The following is a 16,327-nucleotide window of genomic DNA, read 5'->3' as shown; positions in this document are numbered from 1 at the left end:
GCGTTCGGCGTTCCACTGACCTCCGTGATGCTTCGTCGGGTCCTGGGCCGCACTGGGGCAGTGGTGGGGACCTCTATGGCTACAGGGGGCTCTCTAGCCGCACGAGTCTGGAAGTCTCTGCTGTGCCGTGGGTCCTCCTCTCCTTCAGACCTCTCCAGCTTGACCCCAGGACCTGCAGCCTCTGCATCTGCAGACTGACACAAAAAGAGAGGAGGTTATTACTGGTACATGAGTTGGATAACAAGATAGTAGGGAAGATAATGCCTCTATGGCAGATGAATTAGGATGTACATTTAAGCAAGTGAATAATTAAGTTAAGAATAAATTATTATTTACAATGACAGCCTACCCCGGCCAAACCTGGACCAATTATGCACCGCCCTATGGGACTCCCAATCACATGTCAGATGTGATACAGCCTGGATTCGAACTAAGGACTGTAGTGATGCCTCTTGCAATGAGGTGCAGTGCCTTAGACAGCTGCGCCACTCGGGTGCGCTAAACAGGCCACATTCGAGTTACAAAAAACACATTTTTTATGCAACACTATAACACTCACCTCTATCACAATAACATGCTGGGTTGAGGTTCCACTCCCCTCATCAACAGTGATTGGTTGGTCATCTCTCCATGTATTGTGTTCCGCTGGCTTCACAAAGCTCCTGTGGCCTCCAGTGAGATGTCCTTCACCTGAGAGAGTTATTGGGGGGAAAGAGGTGGTTAGATTAGCTACTGTGAACGTTCAACGGTATATTGTACATTATTGACACTGTCTAGAAATGGCAAGGAGGTTAGGTAATTCATCTCATAAGTTTGTGACATAGTAGGTAGGTAGCCTAGCGTTTAGAGCGTCGGGACAGAAACCAGATGGTCACTGGTTCAAACACCCGAAGCCACAGGGTTAAAGAATAAATAATCTGTTGATATACCCTTGAGCAAGGCACTACTATGGCAGACCCTGTAAAACAACACATTCCACTGCACCTATCTAGTGTGTGACAAAACATGTTTTACCATCTATGTATTATGATCCATGTATTACATTGTTTTCACTGAGTAAATCATAGTAAATGCTGTAAATTAATAATCAGGTTAGAATATATTGTTTCTCTGCCAAATAATCTGGGGAGTTATTGCATACTATCCAAAAAACGGACCAAGACCCAATTCTGGGTAACACCGATGACACATGTGCAGCTGGGAACGGGGCGACAACGCCTGCCTTATGCAAAATGTACCTCTTGCCATTCCTCTGTATTTGTCGAGGATTTTTACACTACTGGGTCGAATGGCGAGGACGCGCTCCCGTGACACCTTCAGCTCCAGTAGCTGTAGTCTCCTCCGCAATGCCCTGTTTTCTTTCTGGCTTTGAGTTATTTCCAAACGAAACACTGCATAGTCGTCATCTACGAGTTTACATATCTCTGACACGGCTGCATTCGCTAGAACCTCCATAATGGAGGCTATTTGAGTGTGAAAAACCATACAGTTAGCCATTGTGAGCTAACGTTAGCAGCTAGCGTTACCAAGAGAACACTTATCAACCAAGTCCTGTCGCCAACGCGAATTAAAGACTACATGTCGTAAGTATGTGATGCTATGCAGTTAAAGTATTCATATTTTGAATTCCAGGGTGTTAATAAACATCTAAATAACAACAAAAACGCAAACGTGGAAATTGTTCTTGTGTTCACTTCCGTTTACAGTCTTCTTTGTGTGGTTTTCCGGCAGAATAGACCCTTAGTTGCGTATTACTGCCTTTTACAGGTCGTAGTGTGAATTTCACATTTTGTTCACAGAAATGGATAAGTAGATTGGGGGAATTGAATTGCACCACCATCTTACCCTACATACACGCCACTATACCCATCAAACCTACTCCTCCACATACACGCCACTGTCCCCAACAGACCTACTACCCCTTCCCACTACTTTGGTCCTAAAAAGTCCTACACCAGACTGTCGGCTTGGGAGGATGGAGCCCATTCTCTCAAAACTCCCTGTAGTTCTTCTGCACTAAAATCTCAAACACCCAAAAACGTATCTGCTACTACTACCACCAAATCAATCTTCTGGAATATATGTTCCATCTGTGCGGTGCAATTAATGACCAAAGCAAAAACCACCAAGAAGCCAACCTTAAAGCACAAACTGTTTGGATCACTCTGTACTGGGCTACTTCTCACATTGATCCGCTCAGGCTCCTTCACCCTTTTCCCACCATCATCTACTTTCCTCACTGCCTCGGCATGACATTTTCTTCACTACTTGAACCCCGGCAACCTCAAACTCTCTCTCTCGCACCAGACACTTCTGATCCCCAGCAATATGGGCACCCCCACAATTGACACAGCTTTTTCCACTGAAACACACCCCTTTGTCCCATGCCCTCCTGCACACTTCTCACATCTTGGAATATTCTTCCTACACATTACCATGAGTTTGACAACTAAAACATAGTAGGGGGTTCAAAACAAAAGCTCTCAACGGATAAGTTACATATTCTAACATGACTTTATCGGGTAAACACTGGGGAGGGGAAAAGGTAAAGACGAGCTCACTTCAGTCTCGCTCCCTCCACCGAGTCTGCATCACACCAAACGGAGGGCCTCATTTACACTGAAGATAAAGGATGTTATTGGTTGATGTCCAAGCTCAAAGGGTGTGGTTAAATTAAAAAGCTATGCGCGCTGTTCTTTGAAATATGATACTGCCAGTGGTGGAAAAAGTACCCAATTGTCATACTTGAGTAAAAGTAAAAAATAACTAAATAGAAAAGTCGACAATAACTAAATCCCACAGTTGACAGTGCATGTCAAAGCAAAAACCAAGCCATGAGGTCGAAGGAATTGCAGGCCATTATGGTAGAGTGGCCAGACAAAAGCCACTCTCTCTCTCCCACCAGAGGGGAAGGGAGGAAGTGGGTCCGGTTCTAGGACTTTAACGACCGGTCGTAAACTTCCTCTCTCGTGCACTGCAGTATGGATAAGTCAAAATTGTTTGTGTGTAGAGAGAGACTCTGCCCCAAAACTTTAACATCAAAAGGTTGGATATTAAAACAATATTTCTACACAAAGAATGTGGGAAATGTTCAGGAGGGACTTAAAGAACAATCATGTCAGATAATTTCTTGTTTGGTGATATCATTAAAGATGTTATAACGGAAACATTGTAACTTTAAGAGATATCACAATGGATATGTCAGAGTTACATCAAAATGTTGTAAATATCTTATATGATTAAATATGAAACTATTTGTGAGAAGATGAAATGTGATTTTAGCCTTCTAAATGAGAATTGTTTGTCATGTAAAGTTTCATGTAAACTAGGATTCGTGTAGATTTGAAGTCAACAACGTTCAGAATGTGAATATGATAACGATATTCTGATATTCTTCAGTTAATTCGGGAAACGGTAACTCATTAAACAAACTTTTCCATGGTGCCCCAAGATTGCTAATGAGTTAATTGTTACATGATTAATTTAATCCCGTAATAACTAAACAGTTAATTGATTTGATTTTGAAACAGTCCTCCCATTAATGATAGTCACGTCACGACACCTTGTAATAGAAGGTACAGTACGAAAATAAGGAGATGACGATTGGGCTACAGGAGATGAGAATTGCAGGTAACATATGAGGTTAATTTGATTTTATTCATTTTAGCAATGATGCTTGCAAAAAGGTTGTAGTTGTTCCCATAGTATATAGACCAGGGGTATTCAACTCTTACCCTACGAGGTCCGGAGCCTGCTGGTTTTCTGTTCTACCTGATAATTAATTGCATCCACCTGGTGTCCCAGGTCTAAATCAGTCCCTGATTAAAGGGGAACAAGGTAAAAAAAAAAAAAAGCAGTGGAACTGGCTTCGAGGTCCAGAGTTGAGTTAGAGCAACCATGTACTGTCTATGTAGGCCTAAAACTGATTCTGGATAAGCTAAATACTGGGCTCACAGCTAACCTTTTAGGTCAATAATATGCTGTTTTAATACAAATGTTGTTGGCTTTATAATCGTGAGAGAATTATGCTTTGAACTGCGGAGTAGAGCACCAGTTAAAGGAGTCATAGCCGGGGTCTCCATGGAGGTAGATACTGAATAATTAAAGAGAATCCAAGATGTGGTTGGTGCCCGTCCCCTGAACCACATGGTGAATGGGGAAAAGGAAGATACTCAGTTGGTTCCATTGTTTTTTGATAAAGAGCACATTCCTATGCATGTAAAGTTAGGTTACGAAAAGTATGCAGATAAAGTATTTGTCCATAAGCCACTACAAAGCAAAAACTGTAAAAGATTTGGCCATGTCAAAAATGTTTGCAGACGGAAGGAGTATATTGAAGGTCAGTGTTGCAAATTGTGGTGGGGATCATTATCCAGAGTTCTTGGAGTGCGCTGTAAGGGTGAAGGAGGTCAAGGTGGTTTTTCGTAGTTAGTATGAATTTGTTAATCTAAAACATATTTCGTTTTTTTGGGCATACTACATTAGATGGCGGCAATACACTTTGAGTGTAGTCTGCTCATAAACCTCAAAGAAGAAGAAAAATCGTGAGAGAAATTGAACTAGCTAGTAGCTAATGGTAGCTAGCTATACTGAACAAAATATGACCGCAACATGCAACAATTTCAAAGATTTTGCTGAGTTACAGTTCCTATAAGGAAATCAGTGAATTGAAATAAATAAATTAGGCCTTAATCTATGGATTTCACATGACTGGGCAGGGGCGCAGCCATGGGTGGGCCTGGGAGGGCAAAGGCCCACCCACGTGGAAGCAAGGGTCACCCACTGTGGAGCCAGGCCCAGCCAATCAGGATGAGTTTTTCCCCACAAAAGGGCTATATTACAGACAGAAGTACTCCTTAGCACCCCGCCCTCCGACGATCCTGCAGGTAAAGAAGCCGGATGTGGAGGTCCTGGGCTGGCGTGGTTACACATAGTCTGCGGTTGTAAGACCGATTGGACGTAATGCCAAAATCGCTAAAACAATGTAGAGAAAATAACATTAAATTCTCTGGAAAAAGCTCTGGTGGACATTCCTGCAGTCAGCATGGCAATTGCACGCTTCCTCAACTTGAGAAGTCAAAACTGCACATTTTAGAGTGGCCTTTTATTGTCCCCAGCTCAAGGTGCACCAGTATAATGATCATGCTGTTTAATCAGCTTCTTGATATGCCACACCTGTCAGGTGGATGGATTATCTTGACAAAGGATAAAATGGCCACTTACAGCGATATAAACATATTTGTGCACAAACTTTGAGAGAAATAAGCTTTTGGTGCATATACAGTGAGGAGAACAAGTATTTGATACACTGTCGATTTTGCAGGTTTTCCTACTTACAAAGCATGTAGAGGTCTGTAATTTTTTATCATAGGTACACTTCAACTGTGAGAGATGGAATCTAAAACAAAAATCCAGAAAACCACATTGTATGATTTTTAAGTAATTAATTAGCATTTTATTGCATGACATACGTATTTGATACATCAGAAAAGCAGAACTTAATATTTGGTACAGAAACCCTTTTTTTGCAATTACAGAGATCATACGTTTCCTGTAGTTCTTGACCAGGTTTGCACACACTCAACTGGGATTTTGGCCCACTCCTCCATACAGACCTTCTCCAGATCCTTCAGGTTTCGGGGCTGTCGCTGGGCAATACGGACTTTCAGCTCCCTCCAAAGATTTTCTATTGGGTTCAGGTCTGGAGACTGGCTAGGCCACTCCAGGACCTTGAGATGCTTCTTACAGAGCCACTCCTTAGTTGCCCTGGCTGTGAGTTTTGGGTCATTGTCATGCTGGAAGACCCAGCCACCACCCATCTTCAATGCTCTTACTGAGGGAAGGAGGCTATTGGCCAAGATCTCGAGATACCTGGCCCCATCCATCCTCCCCTCAATACGGTGCAGTCGTCCTGTCCCCTTTGCAGAAAAGCATCCCCAAAGAATGATGTTTCCACCTCCATGCTTCACGGTTGGGATGGTGTTCTTGGGGTTGTACTCATCCTTCTTCATCCTCCAAACATGGCGAGTGGAGTTTAGACCAAAAAGCTATATTTTTGTCTCCTCAGACCACATGACCTTCTCCCATTCCTGCTCTGGATCATCCAGATGGTCATTGGCAAACTTCAGACGTTCCTGGACATGCGCTGGCTTGAGCAGGGGGACCTTGCGTGCGCTGCAAGATTTTTATCCATGACGGCGTAGTGTGTTACTAATGGTTTTCTTTGAGACTGTGGTCCCAGCTCTCTTCAGGTCATTGACCAGGTCCTGCCATGTAGTTCTGGGCTGATCCCTCACCTTCCTCATGATCATTGATGCCCCACGAGGTGAGATCTTGCATGGAGCCCCAGACCGAGGGTGATTGACCGTCATCTTGAACTTCTTCCATTTTCTAATAATTGCGTCAACAGTTGTTGCCTTCTCACCAAGCTGCTTGCCTATTGTCCTGTAGCCCATCCCAGCCTTGTGCAGGTCTACAATTTTACCCCTGATGTCCTTACACAGCTCTCTGGTCTTGGCCATTGTGGAGAGGTTGGAGTCTGTTTGATTGAGTGTGTGGACAGGTGTCTTTTATACAGGTAACGAGTTCAAACAGGTGCAGTTAATACAGGTAATGGGTGGAGAACAGGAGGGCTTCTTAAAGAACAACTAACAGGTCTGTGAGAGCCGGAATTCTTACTGGTTGGTAGTTGATCAAATACTTATGTCATGCAATAAAATGCAAATTAATTTCTTAAAAATCATACAATATGATTTTCTGGATTTTTGTTTTAGATTCCGTCTCTCACAGTTGAAGTGTACCTATGATAAAAATTACAGACCTCTACATGCTTTGTAAGTAGGGAAAACCTGCAAAATTGGCAGTGTATCAAATACTTGTTCTCCCCACTGTATAACATTTCTGGGATCTTTTATTTCAGCTCATGAAACATGGGACCAGAACATTACATGTTGCTTTTATATTTTTGTTCAGTGTAGTTATACCTAAGCTGACTTTTCTCAAAACAACCCTGTGGCTAGCTACTTCGTGTGCCTCATGCTAGCCAGCACAGACAAATATCATACCAGAAATACCAGAAATGTCAAAATTCTAGACTATTTCTCCCCTCCTGCAGCATCTTGAGTAACAGAAAAATGCAGTGAAAACCAGCGTGCTGCAAACACGTTTTGTCACCGGTGCTGGTTTTTAGTCCTTTAAGTTGCTCCTACGGCACTAATCTGGTGAGCACCTTAGGAGCTCCGCCCAAGCAAAGCATTTTATTGGTTTGATGTGTTGCGAGGCGTCACTGATTTAGGCCGGGTTCTCGCTCCTCTTTAGGCTGATTTCTGCCATGGAACATCCCCAGGCTTCTCGTTTTAAGGAAGCCCGGTTCGCAACAAGGCTACATTCAAGGTAATGTCACATTAAATGTGTAAAGAAAAATAAATGCATTGCATTACGATGACCACCCTTTCCATGCATACATTTCTGCACTTTTGGTCACTTGGCCTTTTGGTGACATGGGGGGGGGGGGGGGGACATTCTTATGACATTGCCAGCAGTAAGATTAGCTCGATTTCCAAAAAGACAAGTGCTGTAGCTTTCAAATTATATGTCATTTTCTATTTTCTGACTGAAATTGATGAAGTAGGTACCACTTAAGCATCTGAGGACCAAAACAATCTTTGAGTTTAAGTTTAAACAAAGATATGGCCGTCTCATGGTATGGTGGGGTATGCAAAACTTTGAGCACCTATCTCCTGAACGTTTTGACATTCTGGTAAAAAAGTAACTTTCTGACCCTTATACCATGGGCAAATATGTATGGAAAAGTGTCATTCAAATCAAAATGGGTGCAGTTAAAAAGGGATTGAAATCAAATGTAACGACCCTTTGATTACTTGACACTCTTTAATGGTTTGATAATTCAAAAGGCATGGTCCCACACTTAAGACAAAATGTATCAAGACCTGTGCCCCGTATCCACAAAGAGTCTCAGAATAGAAGTCCTGCTCAAAGATCAGTGCATGTCTACACAGTCTTATTCATTATGATCTAAAAAGCAAAACTGATCTGATCGTAGATCAGCGCTCCTACTCTGAGAGGCTTTGTGGATACGGGCCCTGACCTAATATCATTCAGACAGTAGTTCACAGTGGGCTCACCTCAGTGAGACTGTGTGTGGTCCTGTGCTGCTCAGCTGGTTTTTCTGTGGTTTCAGGAGGTGTAGTCTGGTTGTCCTCCATGACCATTGTCCCCTCAGGGTTCCCCAGACCCTGCTCATACCCCTTCTTCTCCTCCTCCTCCTGCAATAGAGATGTAATACAGATTACACATGTATACAGTATACTCCTTTAGGTATGTACACATGCACACACAGATAAAACACCATTTCAACATGCAGGTTTTTTTTCTGCACAGCCTATGTCCAAACAGTAAAAAAATAAATATAAAAATGGATGAAAAAACATTTTCAGTGTAAACGTACATGACTAAAACTAAAGATAAATGGAACAATATATTTAAATAAGATAATCAAGAAAAAAACCCTGACATGGAGGGTTTACCCATCCCCACTACGTTTAAGTCCTTTACTGTAGTTACAGAATGACTTCATTGTTGTTAAACCCATCATGGTGGACATAAATATGATGTGCGTAAAAAAACAAGTCAGCTATGAAGTCAAAAGTCATCAGACAAACCTAACTAAACTATTTTGACGTGTACAGTAGGTGTTTGTTAGTGTGTGGGTATGTGTAGGTATATGTACTATGTGTAGGTATATTTAGTAAGTGTATATTGGTTATAAAGTGCTGTCGGGTGTATACAGAACAGGGTGAGATCAGATGTGATGTATACAAAAGAGAGTCAATGAAAATCTTAGAATGAATGTCAAATTTTTTGTTTATTAAACAAGCAAGTTTTAAATTCACCAGATGAAAACATCACATACACACGTCAACAAAAAATCTGCATGAACTTGATAAGTATACTCATGAAAAGTGTCTTGGGGGAAAAAACATTAAGCAGTTAAATGGAAGTAATGAAATAGGCATTTGTGAACATCATATTGCCTATACAGGACAAACACAATATGTAATAGACTTTTTAGGCTACTATACAGGGCTTTCAGAAAGTATTCATACCCTTCGACTCATTCCACATTTTATTGTGTTACAGCTCGAATTCAAAATGGATAAAAAAAATTAAATCTCGGAATAATATAACCCAGAACGACAAAGTGAAAACATGTTTTTAGAAATATCACATTTACATAAGTATTCACACCCCTGAGCCAATACTTCGTAGAAGCACTTTTGGCAGCAATTACAACTGAGAGTCTTTCTTGGTAAGTCTCTAAGAGCACACCTGGATTATGCAACATTTGCCCATTATTCATAAAATAAAATCTACAAGCTCTGTCAAATAGGTTGTTGATCATTGCTAGACAACCATTTTCAGGTCTTACCTCAAATTTTCAAGTAGATTTAAGTCAAAACTGTAACTCGGCAAACGTTCATTGTCGTCTTGGTAAGCAAATACAGTGTAGAACTGCCTTTGTGATTTAGGTTATTGTCCTGCTGAAAGGTGAATTAATTTCCCAGTGTCTGGTGGAAAGCAGACTGAAGCAGGTTTTCCTCTAGGATTTTGCCTGTGCTTAGCTCCATTCCATTTATTTTTTTATCCTGAAAAATTCCCCAGTCCTTATCAATTAAAAGCATACCATGATGCAGCCACCACTATGCTTGAAAATATGGAGTGGTACTCATTAATGTGTTGTATTGGATTTGCCCCAAACATAACACTTTGTATTTATTCAGGACAAAAAGTGAATTGCTTTGCCACATTTCTTGCAGTATTACATTAGTGCCTTGTTGCAAACAGGATGTGTGTTTGGAATATGTTTATTCTGTGCAGACTTCCTTGTTTTCACTCTGTCAATTAAGTTAGTATTGTGGAGTAACTACAATGTTGTTGTGTCAGTGTTCTCCTATCACAGCCATTATTGTCTGTAACTGTTTTAAAGTCACTATTGGCCTCATGGTGAAATTCCTGAGCGGTTTCCTTGCTCTCCAGCAACTGAGTTAGGAAGGCTGCTTGTATCTTTTTAGTGACTGGGTGTATTGATACACCATCAAAAGTGTAACGAAAAGGATTTTCAATGTCTGCTATTTTTACCCATCTACCAATAAGTGCCCTTCTTTGCGAGGCATTGAAAAACCTCCCTGGTCTTTGTGGTTTAATCTGTGTCTAAAGTTCACTGCTTGACTGAGGGATAATTTTATGTGTGGGGTACAGCGATGAGGTAGTCACTCACAAATCAAGTTAAACACTATTATTGCACACAAGTCCATAACACTTATTATGTGACTTGTTAAGCACGTTTGTATTCCTGAACTTATTTAGGCTTGCCATAAATAATGGGTTGAGTACTTATTGACTCAAGACATTTCAGCTTATCATTTGTAATTAATTTGTAAACCTTTTGGAAAAACATAATTCCACTTTGACATTATGGGCTATTGTATAACCCAGTGACAAAAATATAAATGTAATACATTTTAAATTCAGGCTGTAACACAATATTGTATTATATGCCTTATACAGTTGAAGTCGGAAGTTTACATTCACTTAGGTTGGAGTCATTAAAACACGTTTTTCAACCACTCCACAAATTTCTTGTTAGCAAACTAAGGTTTTGGCAAGTCGGTTAGGACATCTACTTTGTGCATGACACATGTAATTTTTCCAACAATTGTTTAGACAGATTATTTCACGTATCACAATTCCAGTGGGTCAGAAGTTTACATACACCAAGTTGACTGTGCCTTTAAACAGCTTGGAAAAATCAAGAAAATTATGTCATGGCTTTAGAAGCTTCTGAAAGGCTAATTGACATCATTTGAGTCAAACTCAGTGCCTCTTTGCTTGACATCATGGGAAAATCAAAAGAAATCAGCCAAGACCTCAGAAAAAAAGATTGTAGACCTCCACAAGTCTGGTTCATCCTTGGGAGCAATTTCCAAACGCCTGAAGGTACCACGTTCATCTGTACAAACAATAGTATGCAAATATAAACACCATGGAACCACGCAGCCGTCATACCGCTCAGGAAGGAGACGCGGTCTGTCTCCTAGAGATGAACGTACTTTGGTGCGAGAAATGCAAATCAATACCAAAACAACAGCAAAGGACCTTGTGAAGATGCTGGAGTAAACAGGTACAAAAGTATCTATATCCACAGTAATACGAGTCCTATATCGACATAACCTGAAAGGCCGCTCAGGAAGGAATAAGCCACTGCTCCAAAACCGCCATAAAAAATCCAGACTACGGTTTGCCACTGCACATGGGGACAAAGATCGTACTTTTTGGAGAAATGTCCTCTGGTGTGATGAAACAAAAATAGAACTGTTTGGCCATAATGACCATCGTTATGTTTGAAGGAAAAATGGGGAGGCTTGCAAGCTGAAGAACACCATCCCAACCGTGAAGCAGGAGGTGGCAGCATCATGTTGTGGGGTGCTTTGCTGCAGGAGGGTCGGGTGCACTTCACAAAATAGATGGCCTCATGAGGGAGGAAAATGATGTGGATATATTGAAGCAACATCTCAAGACATCAGTCAGGAAATTAAAACTTGGTCGCAAATGGGTCTTCCAATTGGACAATGACCCCAAGCAAACTTCCAAAGTTGTGGCAAAATGGCTTAAGGACAACAAAGTCAAGGTATTGGAGTGGCCATCACAAGACGTGATGAAATAAATAATTCTCTCTAGTATTATTCGGACATTACATTTTTATAAGAAAGTGGTGATCCTAACTGACTTAAGACAGGGAATTTTTACTAGGATTAAATTTCAGAAATTGTGAAAAACTGAGTTTAAATGTATTTGGCTAAGGTGTATGTAAGCTTCTGACTTCAATTGTATATCACACAATGTCTGGGCCTTGCACTTCAACGATTAAGCCACAACTGCTGTTATTTTATGCATATATGTCATCTTTCTGCGTCTACCTTTAAAGCAGGGTTTGATCTTAGCATCAGAAGCTATCGAGTGGAATGGTAACTTTCTATGTTATAGTGGAATGGTTTTTCTGCTGATGCATCTTGAGGTATCTCCTCTCCGAGAACCTCTTCCCACAGTGAGTGCAGTCGAATGGCCTTTCTCCCGTGTGGACCTTCAGGTGCATCTTCAGCTGGTGCTGGCGGGAGAACCTCTTCTCGCACTGGGGGCAGCTGTAGGGTTTCTCCCCTGTGTGGACTCTCTGATGCCTCTTCAGGCTGGATGATTGTGAAAAACTGGCCTGGCACAGGTGGCAGCCGAATGGTTTCTCCCCCGTGTGCATCCTTTGGTGGATCTCCACCTGTTTGCAGAAACTGAAGGCTTTCCCACAGAATGAACATGGGAAGCGCTTCTCTTTGCCACCAGATCTACAGATAGCATCACTACTACTGTCATTTGTCAAAAGGCTTGTGTAGCCATTTACTGTTGAAGCACTGGCATGGTCTGAGGTCTGGTTTAACATTAGGAGAGTGTGAGGAGGACGAAGGCCAGGGAGTGTCTGTGTTGTCGCAGGGTCCATGTTCCAGTTGAGAGATCCTAAAGAAGGCAGGCTGAAGGCAGCACCTGTTAGGGGGTTAACCTGAGGTGCCAACAGTGTCTCTGAATCACAACTATAGGAGCAGGATGGAGTATCACTAGCAGAGTTTGTTTCTGTTCTCTCCCGCCGCATATGGATACCTCCCAGTCCCTGTGGACCAAATCTATGCCTCGCCCTGGTCTCAGCCAGTCTGTTGTCATGGAGACTAAGTTTGGATGTTGTTTTGTGTTTGACTGTCTGTTTCTGGTAGTGGTCAACAATGTTGTTCCCCAGTCCAGAGTTGAGGACGCTGTCCCATCCACTGACCTCCACTATGTCACCTCTGGTCCTGGCCTGCTCAGTGATGTTGTCCCCTGGGCCCTTGGCTGCACCGGTCTGGGCCTTGGAATCCAAAATGGTCGCCCAGTCTCCTCTGTTAGCCTCCAGCCAACCACCTGCAGGAAGAGGTTACAAAATAGACTTTACAAACATGGCAGAGAACTCTACATATGGATTTTTGTTGTTGTCAATTACCTGGTCAAGTTTATAGATTATAATGTCTGTTTTTATATGTAAACATAAATTCCATTGATTTTATTTTATGAATTAAGAAAATATAGAAAAGAAAATAGCCAGACGCATCACCATTCCCAGTGAAGATCCATTATTTTATTTAGGCAGGTAGCCTAGCGGTTAAGAGCATTAGGCTGACTAGTTGAAAAATCTGTCGATGTGCCCTTGAGCAAGGTACTTAACCCTAATTGCTCCTGTAAGTTGCTCTGGATAAGTGTGTCTACTAAATGACTAAAATGTAAATATGCATGTCTCCCTTACCTTGCTCCCCCATCTTTAGTCCACTCAGTAGGTCAATGTTCTCTGGTCCATCCTCTACTGTCTCCTCTTTGACTAGCAGCAGATCAGGCTTCCCATCCTCCATGTCTACTGACTGTAAGAGATACAGAGTGAGAGGATGTTGGATCAAGAAATATGATATGAGCACCCTGCTATGGAGCATCTTCTGATTGGGCAATGAGGGATTGCTATGAGTACTATGCAAACATGTTAGTTGATTTGATAATATGCAAACATATTCGTTGATTTGATTACTTGACCCTTAAATGTTTTGATAATTCAAAGGCATGGTCTCACACTTAAAGGGCAACACCACCACTTTTCAACCTCACTTTAATTATCTCCAGCAAAATACCAGTGTCAACATACTTTTAGTGTATGTGGACACCTGCTCGTAGAACATCCCTTTCCAAAATCATGGACATTAATATGGAGTTGGTCCCCCCTTTGCTACTATAACAGCCACCGCTCTTCTGATAAGGTTTTCCACTAGATGTTAGAACATTGCTGCAGGGACTTGCTTCCATTCAGCCACAAGAGCATTAGTGAGGTCGGGCACTGATGTTGGGCGATTAGGCCTGGCTCGCAGTCGGCGTTCCAATTCATCTCAAAGGTGTTAGATGCGGTTGAGGTCAGGGCCCTGTGCAGGCCTGTCAAGCTCTTCCACACCGAACTTGATAAACCATTTCTGTATGGACCTCGCTTTGTGCATGGGGGCTTTCCCCAAACTGTTTTCAAAAAAGGTGGAAGCACAGAATGGTCTAGAATGTCATTGTATGCTATAGCATTAAGATTCACCTTCACTGGAACTAAGGGGCCTAGCCCAAACCATGAAAAACAGCCCCAGACCATTATTTCTCATCCATCAAACTTTACAGTTGGCACTATGCAATGGGACAGGTCGAGTTCTCCTGGCGTCCGCCAAACCTAGATTCGTCCGTCGAACTGCCAGATGGTGAAGCGTGATTCATCACACAAGAGAACGCGTTTCCACTGCTCCAGAGTCTAATGGCAGCGAGCTTTACACCACTCCAGCCGACACTTGGCATTGCGCATGGTGATCTTAAGCTTGTTTGCAGCTGCTCGACCATGGAAGCCCATTACGTATGTGAAAATGGCACATTTCTAAAGTTAAGTAGAAAAAAATATAAAGTAAAAACATTCTACCCGATGACATAAAAAAAGTGATATTCAAACACTGAGATTCACGGTGATGTTGGGAGCAAGAAAATACCCTCCCTTGTGCTAGAAACTTGGTGCAGGTTTTGAAAATGAATGTTTTTTACTTTTAATCCATCACAGAGAAACATTTTTTAGGACCTTATCTTTTTAACCACAGATCATATAAACGGTCTGTTTTCACATATGTAGACACTAGTTTGGTGCTGGAAATTATGATTATGAGAAAACATATGTTCTGATCTGATGAAACCAAGATTGAACTCTTTGGCCTGAATGCAAAGCGTCATATCTGGAGGAAACCTGGCACCATCCCAACAGTGAAGCACGGTGGTGGCAGCATCATGCTGTGGGGATGTTTTTCAGAGGCAGGGACTGGGAGACTAGTCAGGATCGAGGGAATGATGAATGGTGCAAAGTATAGGGAGATCCTTGATGAAAACCTGCTCCAGAGCACTCAGGACCTCAGACTGGGGCGAAGGTTCACCTTCCAACAGGAAAACGACCCTAAGGACACAGCCAAGACAGCGCAGGAGTGGTTTCGGACAAGTCTCTGAATGTCCTTGAATGGCCCAGCCAGAGCCTGGACTTTAACCCGATCTACCATCTCTGGGGAGACCTGAAAACAGCTATGCAGCGACAGTCCCCATCCAACTGACAAGGTTGAGAGGATCTGCAAAAAAGAATTGGAGAAACTCCCCAAATACAGGTGTGCCAAGCTTGTAGCGTCATACCCAAAGGTGCTTCAACAAAGTACTTAGTAAAGGGTCTGAATACTTATGTAAATGTGATATTTCCGCTTTGAAATTTTAATACATTTGCAAACATTTCAAAAAGACTAATTTGCATTGTCATTATGGGGTGTTGTGTGTAGATTGATGAGGGGGAAAAAAAACGTTCATCGATTTTAGAACAAGGCTGTAACGTAACAAAACGTGGAAAAAGTCAAGGGTTCTGAATACTTTCCGAATGCACTGTAGACAGGTATGTTACGTTCCAAATCATGTCCAATCAATTTGAATTTACCACAGGTGGACGCCATTCAAGTTGTAGAAACATCTCAAGAATGATCAATGGAAACACGATGCACCTGAGCTCAATTTCGAGTCTCATAGCAAAGGGTCTGAGTACTTATGTAAATAAGGTATTTTTTTTGTTGCTTTTTAAAATTTGCTAACATTTATAACAACCTGTTTTCACTTTGTCATTATGGGGTATTATGTGCCTATTGATGAGCGAAAAAATAATGTATCAATTTTAGCTACGTCGGCAGAGCCGAGTAAAGCCACCCGGCCAAACCCAGATGACACTGGGCCAATTGTGCGCTGCCCTATGGGACTCCTAGTCACGGCCAGATGTGACACAGCCTGGGATCCAACCCCAGGCTGTAGTGATGCCTCAACACTGCGATGCAGTGCCTTAGACTGCTGTGCCACTTGGGAGGCCCCATAACAGGCTTTTAAAATGTAATATTGGTGCACAATTTCTACTTAAAAATATGTTTAAAAAGGTACTCATTTCGTGGAACGACCTAGTTCACAGTTGGCTCACCTCAGTGAGACTGTGTGTGGTCCTGTGCTGCTCAGCTGGTTCCTCTGTGGGTTCAGGAGGAGGTGTAGTCTGGTTGTCCTCCATGAACATGGTACACCCAGGGTTCCCCAGACCCTCCTCCTTCACCAGCAGCACCTCTGGACCCTCCTCCTCCTGGAAGAGAGTGGTGATACGGATTACTCT

The 16,327-nt window shown here is 42.2% G+C and overlaps 2 protein-coding genes across 11 annotated transcripts in view; one reads left to right on the top strand and one right to left on the bottom strand.

Annotated features, from left to right (window-relative positions):
- LOC110534616 (oocyte zinc finger protein XlCOF7.1-like) overlaps window positions 1-16,327 on the bottom strand; it is a 1,104,347-nt gene that overhangs the window by 42,288 nt on the left and 1,045,732 nt on the right. For 3 of the 7 annotated variants that reach the window (XM_036934454.1, XM_036934450.1, XM_021619622.2), the window contains exons 2-3: window positions 560-690; window positions 21-194 (exon numbers count right to left, since the gene is read on the bottom strand). The exons of 2 other annotated variants lie outside the window; for them this stretch is intronic. In XM_036934454.1, the coding sequence (XP_036790349.1) occupies window positions 21-194; window positions 560-690 (305 nt within the window). Of the gene's footprint in view, window positions 1-20; window positions 195-559; window positions 691-13,396; window positions 13,509-16,144; window positions 16,298-16,327 lie in introns of all 7 variants that reach the window. 2 more of the 7 variants (XM_036934452.1, XM_021619562.2) reach the window with 1 other exon arrangement.
- The window catches only part of LOC110534627 (zinc finger and SCAN domain-containing protein 22-like), a 231,841-nt gene that overhangs the window by 104,171 nt on the left and 111,343 nt on the right, over window positions 1-16,327 (top strand). The gene's annotated exons all lie outside the window — the stretch shown is intronic.

The sequence above is a fragment of the Oncorhynchus mykiss genome, chromosome 10, assembly GCF_013265735.2.
Source record: "Oncorhynchus mykiss isolate Arlee chromosome 10, USDA_OmykA_1.1, whole genome shotgun sequence".
In the NCBI taxonomy this organism is placed as follows: domain Eukaryota; kingdom Metazoa; phylum Chordata; class Actinopteri; order Salmoniformes; family Salmonidae; genus Oncorhynchus; species Oncorhynchus mykiss.
The sequence above is the reverse complement of the archived record's forward strand: the minus strand, read 5'-3'. Positions and strand labels throughout refer to the sequence as shown.